The 15368-nt window shown below is 51.4% G+C and overlaps 2 protein-coding genes across 6 annotated transcripts; one reads left to right on the forward strand and one right to left on the reverse strand.

Annotated features, from left to right (window-relative positions):
* The first annotated feature begins 909 nt into the window (after positions 1-909).
* LOC112891449 (stress-response A/B barrel domain-containing protein HS1) lies at positions 910-2148 on the forward strand. The gene is made up of 2 exons (XM_025958312.1): positions 910-1115; positions 1657-2148. Exons 1-2 carry the CDS (start codon positions 970-972, stop codon positions 1841-1843), a joined length of 333 nt encoding a protein of 110 aa, XP_025814097.1. The 5' UTR covers positions 910-969; the 3' UTR covers positions 1844-2148.
* Positions 2149-3266: 1118 nt separating this feature from the next.
* Positions 3267-13316, reverse strand: LOC112895630 (UDP-N-acetylglucosamine--N-acetylmuramyl-(pentapeptide) pyrophosphoryl-undecaprenol N-acetylglucosamine transferase). Of its 5 annotated transcripts, none has more exons than XR_003229240.1 (6): positions 12295-13316; positions 11419-11527; positions 10406-10541; positions 4396-4688; positions 3998-4055; positions 3267-3917 (listed from the first exon to the last, which is right to left on the reverse strand). XR_003229240.1 is itself a non-coding variant. In XM_025963608.1 (4 exons), exons 1-4 carry the CDS (start codon positions 13245-13247, stop codon positions 4570-4572), a joined length of 1317 nt encoding a protein of 438 aa, XP_025819393.1. In that variant the 5' UTR covers positions 13248-13316; the 3' UTR covers positions 4205-4569. The 5 variants fall into 5 exon arrangements, 1 of the variants encoding a protein (XP_025819393.1); XR_003229242.1 differs by adding an exon at positions 11231-11298 and having other exon boundaries at positions 3267-4055; XR_003229241.1 differs by lacking the exon at positions 3998-4055.
* Positions 13317-15368: the final 2052 nt, after the last annotated feature.

Consider the following 15368-nt stretch of genomic DNA (forward strand, 5'->3'; position numbering starts at 1 on the left):
GCCGCCTGTTTGGCCATCTATAGGAGAGCGGAATCCTATACATCTTTCGGAAGATTTTTTCTTCCCCACCTTCCACTGTTTGAGATTCGTGCAAACATGTACAACCATTGGATCAACATACTCGAACCCTAACCCTCACACTCTCTCACCTACACCTTCCTCCCGTGCCCGGGCCACCGCCCCAACGCGGGCCGACGCTGCCGCCATGCCGCACCACTGCCAGCCCTCCCCTACCCGCGTTGCCACCGCGGCTACCACGCCGCCGCACCGCACCACCTCCGGCCCTCCCCTGCCCGCGCTGCTGCTCCCGCGGCCTGCCGGCGCGCCCCGTAGTGCCGCCGCCGTCCGTGCCGGCCCTGCACGCCACCGCCTGTGCCGGCCCCATGCCACCTGCCGACGCCGGAGAAGAAGGTGGGGAAAAAATGTTGAGATTCAACATTTTGTGTTGGTTCAACATTTTTTTCAGTAAAATGTTGAATAAGGGCCTGTTTAGTTCGGCGCCTGTAAACGCAAAAAAATTTTGCGCAAAGGAATCTTACCAATTTGAAGTACTAAATGAAGTCTATTTACAAAACTTTTTGCATGGATGGGTTGTAAATCGCGAGACGAATCTAATGATGCTAATTAATCCATGATTAAGCAATAATTAGCGGATGGTTACTGTAGCATCACTGTTGCAAAATATGGATTAAGTAGGCTCATTAGATTCGTCTCGCGATTTACAGCCTATCCATGCAAAAAATTTTGTAAATAGACTTCATTTAGTACTTTAAATTAGCAAGTTTCTTTCAAAAATTTTGCGTTTACATCTTTTTTGCGTTTTTGCGCTGGGAACTGAACAGGGCCTAAGCCATCAGATGGGCGTTGGTGGGTTTCATAGGTGAGTTACTTAACCATGCGCCACAAGAGATATATAGGAGCCCCATAGGAGAGTAGGTGGGGGCGTCGGCAGAGAAGCAGCGAGGAAGGATGGCGGCTGGCGGCGGCGGCGGCGTGGTGAAACACATCCTGCTGGCGCGCTTCAAGGAGGAGGTGACGCCGGAGCGCCTGGACCAGCTCATCCGGGGCTACGCGGCGCTCGTCGACGCCGTCCCCTCCATGAAGGTCTTCCACTGGTAACGCCCGCAGCTACTAGCCTACTAGCTAGACTTTGATAAGATTCGAATCCATGCCAACTGTTGCCTATGCCTCCTTGCCTGTGCGGGACTGGTAGCTACCTGATCAGGTGTCGTCTCCGTGCTGTGAGTGAGGACGGTGATGACGCGCCCCAGATGCTCGACGAATTGGGTGCCGGGCTTTTGGATTGGGTTCCCCGTGTCCCATCACTGACCAGGATTGTTAGCCTTGTGATTTCTCTTAGATTTCGGATCCAGGATCCACAGCGGATTTAAGAGAACTATGTAACTGCTACCACTATTTCTCTTTTAGGACACAGTACATGATCTTGGAGCATAAGGCATGGTCGATGTGTTCTAGGGTGATTTTCCCAGCAGCCTTAAATGTATCCGTTCGTCAAATCCTAGAAATTTTAGTGCATCGGCAAGATCATGTGAAACCGTCAAAAAGTTTCAGTAGTGCTTTTTCTGTCAAATCTTTGATGCAAAGTTTCTACTTGTTTCTGACTGTCGGTTTCTTTATGTGTCCATCGATCTGCAGGGGAACTGATGTGAGCATCGAAAACATGCATCAAGGGTTCACCCATGTGTTTGAGTCCACATTTGAAAGCACAGAAGGAGTCAAGGAGTACATCGAGCACCCAGCGCATGTTGAATTCGCAAATGTATTCTTGCCTCTATCAGAAAAGGTCCTCATAATCGACTACAAACCGACTTCTGTCAATTGAATACGAAGGACCTGATGGATCTTTCCTCAGTTCTCATGGCCAATAATTGTTCCTACTGTTTGTTGGAGAATTTCGTTTTCAGTTATCCTATGTAAGCTTTGTGCTGAATAAATTCTGATGCTAGGTTTGGTTGTTGGGCATTAACTTTGGGTTCTCTGTAACTGCAGTTGTAGTAACTCTGCACCTCTTTTGTTGGTATCAGAATTGCGTTCCCAAAGTCTGCTTTGCTCTCCATACAAGTTCTGTTGCAAATATGTGTTTTCTTTTTATCCTTTGAGAATCATGATTGATATAAAGAGTGCTAATTATAATTTCTGAAATAGAATGCTACTCCCTCCATCCCAAATTGTTAGTTGTTTTGGTCTTTTTAAATTTATAGGTTTTGCTATGCATCTACATATATAATTTGGGCTATGTAGGCAAAATACTAGATGCATAGCAAAATCTATGAATCTAGAAAAAATCCAAAACGACTAATAATTTAGAACGGAGAGAGTACTTGTGTAAGAATCCTCCATGATTATTCTCATCAGCTTGATCTGGATCATAATAATTTGTTGTGTACATCATTATTGAATTATGTCTCTATTTACTTATGCCAGTTTCAGTGCACAGTCTTAGGGGTACAGGGTGATTGTTAAATTCTAGAGAATCCAGAGCACAAAGTAAGCGTCAGGGAAGTATTGTATGGTCATCATATACTGTGTCCACGCCACTGTCAAATGGATTACTGCTGAATAACCATGGATCATATTCTACCATCTATCAGTGTTGCTGCAAAACAGGTCCTTTGTAAATATTCTATCTTAGATAAACTGTATCCAACAGGAAATGTATACACTGTTAAGCATCACAACATAAATCAGTGATGATGTGTTTGGGACATTGTATATGATACAGAATTAGCTTTATAACTTTGGTGCCTCGTTGAACTGTTTGATTGTTGAACAAGTGCATTTCTGAAGTATATATGTCTGCACAATGATCAGCAACCTCAATTTGTTGACACCTTCATGATTTGTTTATGTCACAACTTGTGAGGTCTCAAAATAGGAAAACTTTCATGGTACCACCCTCTGGCCTTTGCATGCCATTTATCAAGAAAACTAAATTTTACAATAACCAATCAACAGCAATAGCTCAACATTGTTGCTAAAGTAAACATGATCATTTCACAGCCAAAAAGAAATAAGCAAACATCATAATTTGCATCGCCGTTTTGTAGCTCAAACTTATTATCTTTGTAGCTCAAACTTGTTTGGAAAAGTTATTTATCAATGACTATAACATTGTCAAGTTGTACGCTTTCATGCTGGTTAGCAAGGACCATATTTCATACGATGCCACTACCGAGACATCAATTTGGGAAACATAAATTTAATACATGATTTAAAGATTCCTGCAGGCATAACTCATGTGACACTACTTCAAAAAATACCACCTTTCCATATTTATACTCTTTTTTTCTCAAACACGCAGTAGAGCTGCGTATCAATATATTAAGAAGAGAAAAGGTGTAAAGAAACCCAAAAGTACAGCACAGGTTTTTGTTTTGGGTAAACCTGTACAAAAATCCCCTATACTATCAGAAATATAAGCCTTTTTCTAAAGCACCAAGACCTAAAACTAGACCAAGGACTCCAACTGCTCTTGTGAGGGCACTAGGACGAGGAGATAAGAAATTCCTCGAGCCCCGGCTAAATTCCATAAACGCAGCTCCTCTCTGATCACATTAGAAACTCCATTCAAGTAAGGTGGACCTCCATCGAATACACAACGGTTGTGATGGTTCCAAACTGACCATGCCCCTAGAATGATGACAGAATTTAGCCCTTTTCTGACCTGTCCTGATACTCTCTCACTCACCTTTTCCCACCAATCATCAAAGGAAGTTTCGTCAGGTTGCGGGGCTAGAATCTGCAAGCCCACACTTTGTAGCAACCTGAACCAAACTTGCCGGGTGAAGACGCAAGAAACGAGCAAGTGATAAATTGTTTCATCCATTTGGTCGCAAAGAGGGCAGCGTTCCGGATGTGGGAGACCCCTTCTGTTAAGTCCATCGGCTGTCCAACACCTGTTGCGTGCAACCAACCACATGAAGAATTTGCACTCCAACCACATGCAATTCTGTCAATAATTGGTTGTATTTGGGACCTTGTAAGCTTGCGTAAGGAGAGTGGCACTCCAAGATATTTGCAAGGAAATCCAGCAGCTGACAGGGGAGATGTTCATTTATTACTTCCTTGTCTTCCTCTAAACATTGAATAGGTAAAACACTACTCTTTTGAACATTTTATACTCAAGCTAATTCAACCTAACTTTAGGAAATAGTTGTTCTGTTTCAGAGTGGAGGAACTTACATTGAGGAAAATGCAAAAGATCTTAAGTTGATCATTTATTCAGCAAAAGTATCGGAGTATACAAAGGGATCATTCAGGACCAAGATCATTTTGAAAGTTGGCAGGAGGCAGCTTCTGCCTTCTAGCACTCATTTATGAAACCTTTACGTAAATAAAAAAGAATATTGTAGATCAGAGACAGGAGAAAGCTACCTGAGGCACTATTTCCCGATCTTTTTGGGCCCAAATCACTTTGTCATCATTCAAGTGAATTATGAAATGTATCACATCTTCATTTCCACATCAAGAACAAGATGCCATTCTGCTGTGTCTCAACCAACAATACAGAATGTAGTCATGGCATGAATTGTAGTGTCTAAATAAGTTTCATGTTGGGTATGGTGCACCAATCAGGGAACAGATGTGACGAATTATATCAGCCGAAGCATTTGGTCGGGCTGCAGTTAGTGCCTTCTGAGACATGTCGGCCATCAATTTCTCATCACCTGTAAAATGGAATTGGATCAGGAATAACTTACAGAAGTGAGAGAGATGATAGCCAGGATGAGCGCATTTATAAGAACAAAAACAAGAACAGGATTCATATAAACCAGAAAAAGGTAACAGGATTCATATAAACCAGAAAAAGGTAACAGCAATCTACTTAGTCATGGTCCCATCATGGTATTCCAATATAAACTCAATTATTAGCTAGATTCTCAAGTAGTTCTATTACATAAGCTCTCTTTCAGTTGCATTATTAGCTATGAATTTAACTTCAAGTAAGGCATATTTCTTACTAGCTGTAATGTACGGGCATACGTACACGAGGCGTCGCAGAGCGCGTGATGTGCGGCGTGCGGCCGAGCGTGCAGCGCGCACAGCACCGACGCAAGAAGAGTCCAAGATTGTGACTGATTAGGAATCAGGGAATAGCTTTCTATTTTTATTCCTCAATTATAGGATCTAGTGCTCTGGGGTTGTTGCATGGCCAAGGGCCTTATATTCCCTGTAACAGCACGTTGATGGGTTAAGCAAGAATTATTCCGTCTAATCTCCTACCCTCTCTCTCTCAAACCACGAGCCAGGGGGCATAACCCGGCGAGTGCGTCGCGACGTAGGGGAACAACCTCGCCGTAGCTATCACGGAGCGCGGCTACGAGCTCCGTAGTCGAGGTCCGGCGACCTTGCCGCACACGGCCCTTGACAACCTGGTATCTCAGTCACGTCGATCTTCCGCTTCCGCTGCTTCATCTGCCGCCGCATCAACCTCTACTGCGCCGCCACAAGCCTCCCCACCACCCTCCCCACCATCCACCAGCTCCTCCACCTCACCCATGTCTGATCCAACCAACGCAGAGATTGCCAAGATGAACGGCGATCTGGCCAAGGCCATCGAGGGGCTCACGAGCTCGGTGGCGGCCCTCCAGGCTGACGTCGCCTCGCTGAGGCGGGAGAAGTCTGCCTCCTCGGGGAGCTCCGGCGGCGGGGATGGTCAACACCACAGCGACCGCCCTCCCCGGTTTCAGAAGATGGATTTCCCGCGCTATGACGGCAAGTCCGATCCGCTGATCTTCATCAACCGATGCGAGTCGTACTTCCGTCAGCAGCGGGTCATGGAGGAGGAAAAGGTATGGATGGCTTCGTATAATTTGGAGGAGGGCGCCCAGATGTGGTATATCCAGGTCCAGGATGATGAGGGCACCCCGCGCTGGAGCCGCTTCAAGGATCTCCTCCACCTTCGCTTCGGTCCGCCCCTGCGCTCCGCCCCGCTGTTCGAACTCGCTGCGTGCAGGCGCACGGGCTCCGTCGAGGAGTACCAAGATCGCTTTCAAGCTCTCCTCCCACGCGCCGGGCCTCTGGATGAGCACCAGCGGGTTCAGCTTTTCACGGGGGGGCTCCTTCCGCCGCTCAGCCACGCCGTCCGGATCCACAACCCCGGGTCCCTGGCGGCCGCCATGAGTCTGGCACGGCAGCTAGAGCTGATGGAGCTCGACAAGCCTGCCCCACCGACGGCTCGCCCAGCCGCCCGCATTGGGCCTCCACCGCCCGCTCGGCCGGCACTGCCAGCCCAACCTCCGGTCCTCCCCCTTCCCGCGCCGCCACGTCCTCCGGGGGCCCCAGCAGAGGCGCGTCTCCCACGGCGGCTCACGCCGGCCGAGATGGCGGAGCGCCGGCAGCAGGGCAAGTGCTACAACTGCGAGGAGCAGTACTCGCGGGGGCACAACCGCGTCTGCAAACGCATCTTCTTCATCGATGGCGTGGTGTTCGACGATGATGCCGTGGCCGACGAGGACGCCCCGGTGTTCTCGCTCCACGCGGTGACTGGAATTCCGGCCGGCAACACGCTCCAGCTCCGGGTCTCCGTGGGTGCTGCCTCCTCCGTCGCTCTCGTCGACACCGGCTCCACCCACAACTTCATCGGTGAGGCGGGGGCACAGCGGACGGGTTTGCCCATTGAACCACGCCCCGGGCTCTCGGCAACGGTGGCCAACGGCGAGCGGGTGGCTTGTCCAGGGGTCATCCGCCAAGCCCCGGTGATCATCGACGGCATCACGTTCCACGTCGACCTTTACGTGATGCCCCTGGCCGGCTTCGATGTGGTCTTGGGCACCCATTGGATGGCCACGCTGGGGCCCATCATCTGGGACCTTGCTGCTCCGTCCATGTCCTTCCAGCGGGACGGGCGCACCGTGCTGTGGTCCGGCGTGCCTCCACCTCGGTCTCCGCGCCTCCAGGCCACGGTGGCTGGACCAGGGGGTGACCTCCTTGACGGGCTCCTGGGGGCCTTCGTCGACATCTTCGCAGAGCCGACGGGGCTGCCTCCGTCTCGCAGCCACGACCATCGCATCACTCTCAAGCCAGGTGCGGCTCCGGTGGCGGTACGGCCATACAAGTACCCTATGGCGCACAAAGATGAGTTGGAGCGGCAGTGCGCCGCAATGCTCGAGCAAGGCATCATCCGGCGCAGTGACTCCGCGTTCTCGTCCCCGGTCCTCCTCGTCAAGAAGCCGGACGGGTCGTGGCGTTTCTGCGTCGACTACCGGGCGCTCAACGCGCTCACCGTCAAGGACGCGTTCCCCATTCCCGTCGTCGACGAGCTGCTGGACGAGCTCCACGGGGCGCGCTTCTTCACCAAGCTAGACCTCCGTTCGGGCTATCACCAAGTCCGCATGCGCCCGGCAGACATCCACAAGACGGCGTTCAGGACTCATGACGGACTGTACGAGTTCTTGGTCATGGCTTTCGGGCTGTGCAACGCCCCCGCCACGTTCCAAGCACTGATGAACGACGTTCTTCGTCCCTTCTTACGCCGCTTTGTGCTTGTGTTTTTTGACGACATTCTGATTTACAGTCGCTCGTGGACGGATCACCTACGCCACCTGCGTGCCGTGTTCGGGGCGCTCCAACAGCACCAGCTCTTCGTGAAGCGCTCCAAGTGCGCGTTCGCGACGCCCTCCGTCGCGTACCTCGGCCACGTGGTGTCGGCCGCGGGCGTCGCCATGGACCCGGCCAAGGTGCAGGCTGTGCGGGACTGGCCGCAGCCTCGGTCCGCGCGAGCCATGCGCGGCTTCCTGGGACTTGCCGGGTACTATCGGAAGTTCGTGCACAACTACGGCATCCTCGCCGCGCCGCTCACCGCCCTGCTCAAGAAGGAGGGGTTCGCCTGGTCGCCCGACGCGGCAGCTGCTTTCACCGCGCTGAAGGAGGCGGTCACCTCGGCGCCGGTGCTCGCCATGCCGGATTTCTCCAAGACATTCGTTGTCGAGTGCGACGCGTCCTCGCACGGCTTTGGGGCGGTGCTGGTCCAGGACAGCCACCCGGTGGCTTTCTTCAGCCGACCTGTCGCCCCCCGGCACCGCGCTCTCGCCGCGTACGAACGCGAGCTGATCGGCCTCGTCCAGGCCGTGCGCCACTGGCGGCCATACCTATGGGGGCGGCACTTCGAGGTCAAGACGGATCACTACAGCCTTAAGTACTTGTTGGATCAGAGGCTGTCCACGATCCCCCAACATCATTGGGTTGGGAAACTCCTCGGCTTCGATTTTACGGTGGAGTACAAGCCGGGGCATACCAATGCCGTGGCAGACGCTCTGTCGCGCCGCGACACTCCGGCGGAGGGCTTGGTGTTGGTGCTGTCCGGGCCGCGCTTCGACTTCCTCGACCGCCTTCGCCAAGCTCATGCATCCGACCCGGCGCTGGTCGCCCTTCGGGACGCCATCAGCAGCGGTTCCAAGTCGCCGCCATGGGCCCTCACCGACGGGCTGGTCCACTACGGCGGACGGTTGTACCTGCCCCCAGACTCGCCGCTGTTGCCGGAGCTGCTGCGGGCGGTCCATGAGGAGGGCCATGAGGGCGTTCAGCGCACGCTACATCGCCTCCGACGCGATTTCCACTTCCCTAACATGAAAACTGTGGTGCAGGACCTTGTTCGTAAGTGTACAGTGTGCCAGCGCAACAAGCCGGAGCACCTCCACCCGGCAGGACTGTTACTGCCACTTCCGGTGCCACAGGGTGTTTGGTCGGACATAGCCATGGATTTCGTCGAGGCGCTGCCGCGCGTCCGGGGCAAGTCCGTCATCTTGACGGTGGTCGACTGTTTCAGCAAGTACGCGCATTTCATTCCGCTGGCGCACCCGTACTCGGCGGAGTCCGTGGCTCAATCATTCTTCGCCGAGATCGTCCGGCTGCACGGCATGCCGCAGTCCATCGTCTCCGACCGCGACACGGTGTTCACCTCCAACTTCTGGTGCGAGCTGATGCGCTTGAGTGGCACCAAGCTGCAGATGACGACGGCGTTTCACCCTCAGTCGGACGGGCAGTCGGAGGCAGCTAACAAAGTCATCATCATGTACCTTCGTTGCTTGACAGGTGATCGTCCACGCGACTGGCTCCGTTGGCTGCCATGGGCGGAGTACGTCTTCAACACCGCCTTCCAGTCATCGCTGCGCGACACGCCGTTCCGCGTCGTCTACGGCCGCGAGCCGCCTTCCCTGCGCACCTATGCGCACGGTGACTCCCGGGTGCCGGCGGTGGCCCGCACGCTTGCCGAGCGCGCCGAGTTCCTGGAGGATATCAGGCATCGCCTCGAGCAGGCCCAGGCCGTCCAGAAGCACCACTACGACCGTCTTCATCGCGAGGTCACCTTCCAGGCAGGAGACTGGGTCCTGCTGCGACTTCGTCAACGTCCTTCTGCATCCTTGACCCAAGTTTCGGTTGGCAAGCTCAAGCCTCGCTTCTATGGGCCCTACCGCGTCGTCGAACTCATCAACAACGTCGCAGTCCGCCTGGCTCTTCCACCTCACGCTCGCCTCCACGACGTCTTCCATGTTGGGCTGCTCAAGAAGTTCTACGGTGCCCCGCCGCAGGATCCGCCAGCCCTTCCTCCGGTTCGCCATGGCGCGATCGTTCCTGAGCCTCAGCGGGCGGTTAAGTCCCGCATGGCGCGCGGCGTGCGCCAGGTCCTCATTCAGTGGAAGGGGGCGTCGCCAGCGTCCTCCACCTGGGAGGATGTCGACTCGTTCCGCGCCACGTATCCTCAGTTTCAGCTCGAGGACGAGCTGCCTCTCGAGGGGGGGAGAGATGTAATGTACGGGCATATGTACACGAGGCGTCGCAGAGCGCGTGATGTGCGGCGTGCGGCCGAGCGTGCAGCGCGCACAGCACCGACGCAAGAAGAGTCCAAGATTGTGACTGATTAGGAATCAGGGAATAGCTTTCTATTTTTATTCCTCAATTATAGGATCTAGTGCTCTGGGGTTGTTGCATGGCCAAGGGCCTTATATTCCCTGTAACAGCACGTTGATGGGTTAAGCAAGAATTATTCCGTCTAATCTCCTACCCTCTCTCTCTCAAACCACGAGCCAGGGGGCATAACCCGGCGAGTGCGTCGCGACGTAGGGGAACAACCTCGCCGTAGCTATCACGGAGCGCGGCTACGAGCTCCGTAGTCGAGGTCCGGCGACCTTGCCGCACACGGCCCTTGACACTAGCCCAGGATGTAAGTGAGAAACCATGTTCGCAGCATGATGAGCAGGAATGGTCATTGGCAGACAAACATTATTCTGGTAGGAAGTACAAATAAAATGAGACAGTTGAAACATATGCATATATTCGCAACACTCATCTTATATATTCAGTTCAGATCTTGTTGTGTCCGTATAAGCGGTTAATTTGGAATGTCCGCCAATAGCACGAGAAACTGAATTTAGATGAGACATACCAAAAATTTCATCAATTGCAGATGTCAGACTGCTAGAATCAAGTTCATCTTCGGTGATGACCTTTGCTCCCATGATATCAGCCATGATATATGCATTTCTCGTTTGGTGGTGATCCAGAATTGTTGGCAAGGGTATCTGAAAGACATAAAATGGTGAAGAGACTCAGCAAAAAGACCAAAACTTGTATAGAAGGATGACTACTACAAATATTTGCACATAAATCCACTAAATGAATGTTTAAAGAAACGACATGGAAGGGGCAGCCCACCCCCACCCCCTTTATTTAAGAACACAGGTACCAGACAGGAGGTCTTTTATGGTGCACAATACTGGTCTATACTAGTGTTCAAAAAGGACTAGTATAGAAACATATAGATCTCCTCTATACTACATCCCACTAAGTGGTGGTATTGTGTACCATAAAAGACCTCACCACAAAGTACCAGAATGAAAACTTATTTCACAATAATAGCTGATAGATGCTGAAGTTCACTGTGTGAAGGGGCCTATGATAATAAACTTAAGAAATGCTGCAACAGGGATTGCAAGCATCCAACTTAGTATCAGAAGGACTAACAAAAATCAAGTTTGATGGAAATTAAGAGAGCAAAGCTTAGGTGTATGTGGCGTAATGAGTAATGAATCATAGATTGTAACCATGAAACTTGATCCCCTTGCTGACATTTCTTCTATAATGTTTCATTGTGATATTATGATTAAGATTTCTCATAAGGTTAATCCCAATTGAAGTCCTTTACTAATTTTCGAACACAATGAAAAGCTTTTAGTTTCAAAACATTCTAGTTATCATAAGAAGAACATACAGTTTGCACTCTGGACCATTGCAACGGTTTATAAGACCACCTCCTTTTCCAGATAAAAGGTACACAACCTAAGTATGCCATTGAAAACAGGTAGAATTACATCCTCATAAGACCCAATTTTAATCAAGCAAAAAAATCAAATTATTAAATTGGAATGAATGAAAATAGCTCCATGGGATGTATCATACCAGAATTGATGGTTTCCCAGTGGCCAATATCTCAGTGCATGTCATTGCACCAGCTCGAGAAATTACAACATCAGAAGCAGCATATGCCATTTCCAGTTCATGCAAGAATCTTCACAAGAAGATACATTTAAACTGTCAGAATCACTATGGTACACAGAGTATTAAAGAGATGCAATGCAGAAGTACATGGCATTGAGCCATTGACATGCCTCAGAATTGTTTATCATGTTGGAATCATAGCACGAAACCTAGAACATCCAATGCAGACTAGAACAAATTACATGTGGCGTATAATCAATTGAATGTTTCGAGAACAGTATAAAGTTATCAGAATAAACAAAAACTAGAACTATTTGAGACCGGGATAAAGTTATCAGAACAAACAAAAACCAGAACTGTTTGCTCCTTGTACAATGAACAAAGGATGCCATATCTATCTCTTTTCTAACTACCATTCATAAATAGCCCTTCAGGTACAACATTCCTAGTAGCTCACTGAATCCTTCTCATACCTCTACACTAGCTCTCACTCAGAGTGCAGCCTTCTTTCAAGAGTATGCAAAAGCTTTGGGTGCCTGCATCATTAACTAAAATGGAGAAACATGACAGAACTAACTCTCGTGCAACCAGCTAGCCCTGCTGCTGAGCAAACAGCGAACAAGTGAGGGAAAGAAAGTAACAAACAATTATAGTACCAATGAAGTGGGGTCCTAAAAATAAAATGATGAACAATATTAACTGCATTGCTAAGTATCAAAAACTGGCTAGTAGGACAGCCGACAGCATGCCATCAGAAGTTCATGACGATTTCATGAATCCCTATCATCCTTTGCACTTGCAATCAAAAGGAAGGTGAACCGAATGAAGAGAACTCACGGAGTAAGAAAAAGCCGGCGATGGCCCCTGACGAGACTCTCCATCTCGCAGAAAGTCTCCGTCCCCGTCTGCCATATTATGTACCGATCCTTCCTCTTCCTGAGCATCTCATAGTAGACATTGAGCACGGCGACATTGATCTCGGGCGACCCCTCCGCTCCTCCAAGCACGAGCAGGACCTGTGCCTCCTGTTCACTCAACCACCCTGCCCTCGGGAAGAAGCGCGACAACGCCTCGGCCTTGGACACCCGGCACTTGAGGATGGACATGCGGACGGGGTTCCCGTAGACGGCGCACTTGCGCTTGGGGAGGAGGCGCACGGGGGCGTTGAAGGCGAGGAAGACGCGGAGGGCAAAGGGGGCAAGGAGGCGGGTGGCGGGCGCGGGGGATGCGTCCTGGTCCTGGATCACGAAGGGGAGGCCGAGGAGCAGCGCGCCCAGGCAGGCTGGCAGCGCGGGTGCGCCCCCCGTGGCGACAAGGACGTGCGGGCGGAAGCGGCGTAGGTGCAGTGCCGCGGCGAGGATCCCGCGCGGGAGGCAGCGCGGCGGCACGGGCGCGAACGGGTAGGATGCCGCTGCGGCGGCGGAGGATTCGAGGGACGGGGCGGGCGCGCCGAGGATGAGGGAGCGGGAGGACGGCAGCGAGGCGTGGAGCTCGTCGGCGAGCGCGATGGCGGAGTAGACACGGCCGCCCGCGCCAGCGCCGCCGCACGCGAAGGCGAAGCGCAGGGAATCTTCGGGATCGGGGTCCGGGTCGGGGTCGGGGTCGGAGGTGGTGGACCTCGGGGTTGGAGTGGAGTCAATGGAGTGGGAGAGGTGGCAGCGGAGGCGCGCGCGGGTGGGCACCGCGGCGCGTGTGCGGAAGGGGAGGTTTGGGGTCTGGGTGTCGCGGAGGCTGATAAAGCGGATGGTGGAGCGAGCGGGCGAGGCGCGCAGGCCGGCGGTGTCCGCCATTTTTGTTCGCTCTACGGGCGCCGGAGGAACAGGCAGATCGGGGAGGATGGCATTGTCAGACCGCTGCTGATCTCACCCATTGCTGCTTGGTAGTTGGTAGCCAGCTTGGCGCTCCTAGCAAGGACAGTTGACTTTTCAGTTTAAGAGGTTGTCAGTAGTATTTCGTAGATATGAGTATTTTTCGGGTCTGTTTGGATCCATCCAGCTAATTTATTAGCGAATTAGCTGGAATTAACTAAGTTGAACCAGCTAATTGGATAATTGATATTTAGCTTGTTACAAAAGGTTTAGCTATGTATTAGCTGGTTCCGTTTGGATCCATCATAGCTAAAATTAGCTACTTACCAATTACTTGCGCATTAGTAGGTCGATAAAAACCTCAAGATTTTTCAAATTTAAAATTAGTTCCAAAGTCCATCCAACAATTGTATTGGGCCGACAAATTCTGATTCAAATCAGACTAGATAGATTTAGGAGAGAGGAGTGACGTATAAATCAATTTTGCGTATAGTGAATGTGGGTCCACCCACGCATTTTCTCGGAGCTCAATGAGTGTCCCAAACTTCTTCTCCATGAAGACCAAGTGAGAAATTCTCCATCAGCATCGTGGTTACGGTTTCCACACCCATTTCTTAAAGACGACTCTCAATCACCTCACGTAGGGATCCCTTTCTTTCCTCGTTCCACGTCGATCTCCCGCACCATCACTGGCGATGGCAGCCGCATTGCTGCTGCCGGATGACGAGCGCGTGCCCTTGGACGCACGCGATGTGGAGGTCCACTTACAGCCGCGCAACAGTAGCCCCACACGTAGCAGGGCCTGCAAAACGCCGCGCCGCGCAGGCCCCCACCGTGGGCGCCGCCGTCAGGGCGTGGCCCGGGTGCAACGTGCAAGTCGCGGCACGCCGTCTGCGGCAGCCGCAGGTGCAAAGCGAACCCTTAGGACGCGCAGCGGTAGAGGAAAGCGCCAGCGGGGACACCCTCGCGGCATATGTCGCTGCACGAGGCGACGGCGACGGCGCCGGTGCGGGAGAGGCGGAGAGCGTGAGGTTGTGCCACGGGCGCGCGAAGAAAGAGTGCAGCATCTCCGGGTACCTGGCGCAGTCCTCGTGCATGCTGAAGCAGCGGCGGCGGGGTGGGCGAAGTGAGCTACGGACCTTGCTGCCATATGACCGTGGTCAGCGGTTCGCTGTCTGCCACTTGTACTTGTACTTGTTGGGGCTGATCGGTTGCCCGCACGGGGGCCCAGCCAGGCTGCCTGGATGCAGGGAGCCGTGTGTTTGGATGGCTGCGTCAGCTTGAGAGCCAGGCTCAGTAGATGCAAAAGGGAGGTCCGAGCCTGGCTCGCTAGGAACGCAGCGAGCGGCCGTTTCGCACGGGCCTGGTTCGCATGGTGTATTGATTTGCACTGCTAATGATATAATTAGTAGATATTAAGTGATATTAAGGTATGTTAAAGAATATTAAGCTATGATAGAATGAATTAAGGATTATAGGAGTATAATCTTGCAAAATAAATACCATGACGATGATCATTTAATAATTTTTATCCTATGCAATATATCTTCGTGCGGCCAACCAAACAACATCTTCCTTCAACTTGGTTGGAACGAGCCGCAACCAAACAAGCAAATCTTGCATGAGCAGAGCCTGGCCATGGGGAGCCTCGTTCTTTGATGCGAGCCAGGCTCGCTAGGGAAGATAACTAATCACACCCTAATAGATGATAAGTTTTGCTCCTCCGCTTTGACTGTAGTAAGGATCAGGTGAAAATGGCAATTCAATCAACAAAAGCATCTCTAGAAGTTTCAATATAAATATGCAAATTCAAATAATTCAAATATGTAGAGAAACTAATCTTTATCTTTTTTGTTACATATTCCTAAAACATGCAAGTTTCCACCAGAGATCTAGGTTGGTTCCAACATGTATCACCGACGGTGGACCCGAAAGGTATAATAATATCTGAACAACAACACTATATTGCACAAACGGACTCGAATACAATGAAAATATAACAAAATCCGTATTAAAAAATTATCGTAGAAAAAAACTCAGCCGTGACCCACACCTGCCTTTGAACATCTTTGTGCCTAGACCCCATGTGATTCTTTCCCGGCT

This window comes from Panicum hallii, chromosome 5 (genome assembly GCF_002211085.1).
Source record: "Panicum hallii strain FIL2 chromosome 5, PHallii_v3.1, whole genome shotgun sequence".
Classification (NCBI taxonomy): Eukaryota; Viridiplantae; Streptophyta; class Magnoliopsida; order Poales; family Poaceae; genus Panicum; species Panicum hallii.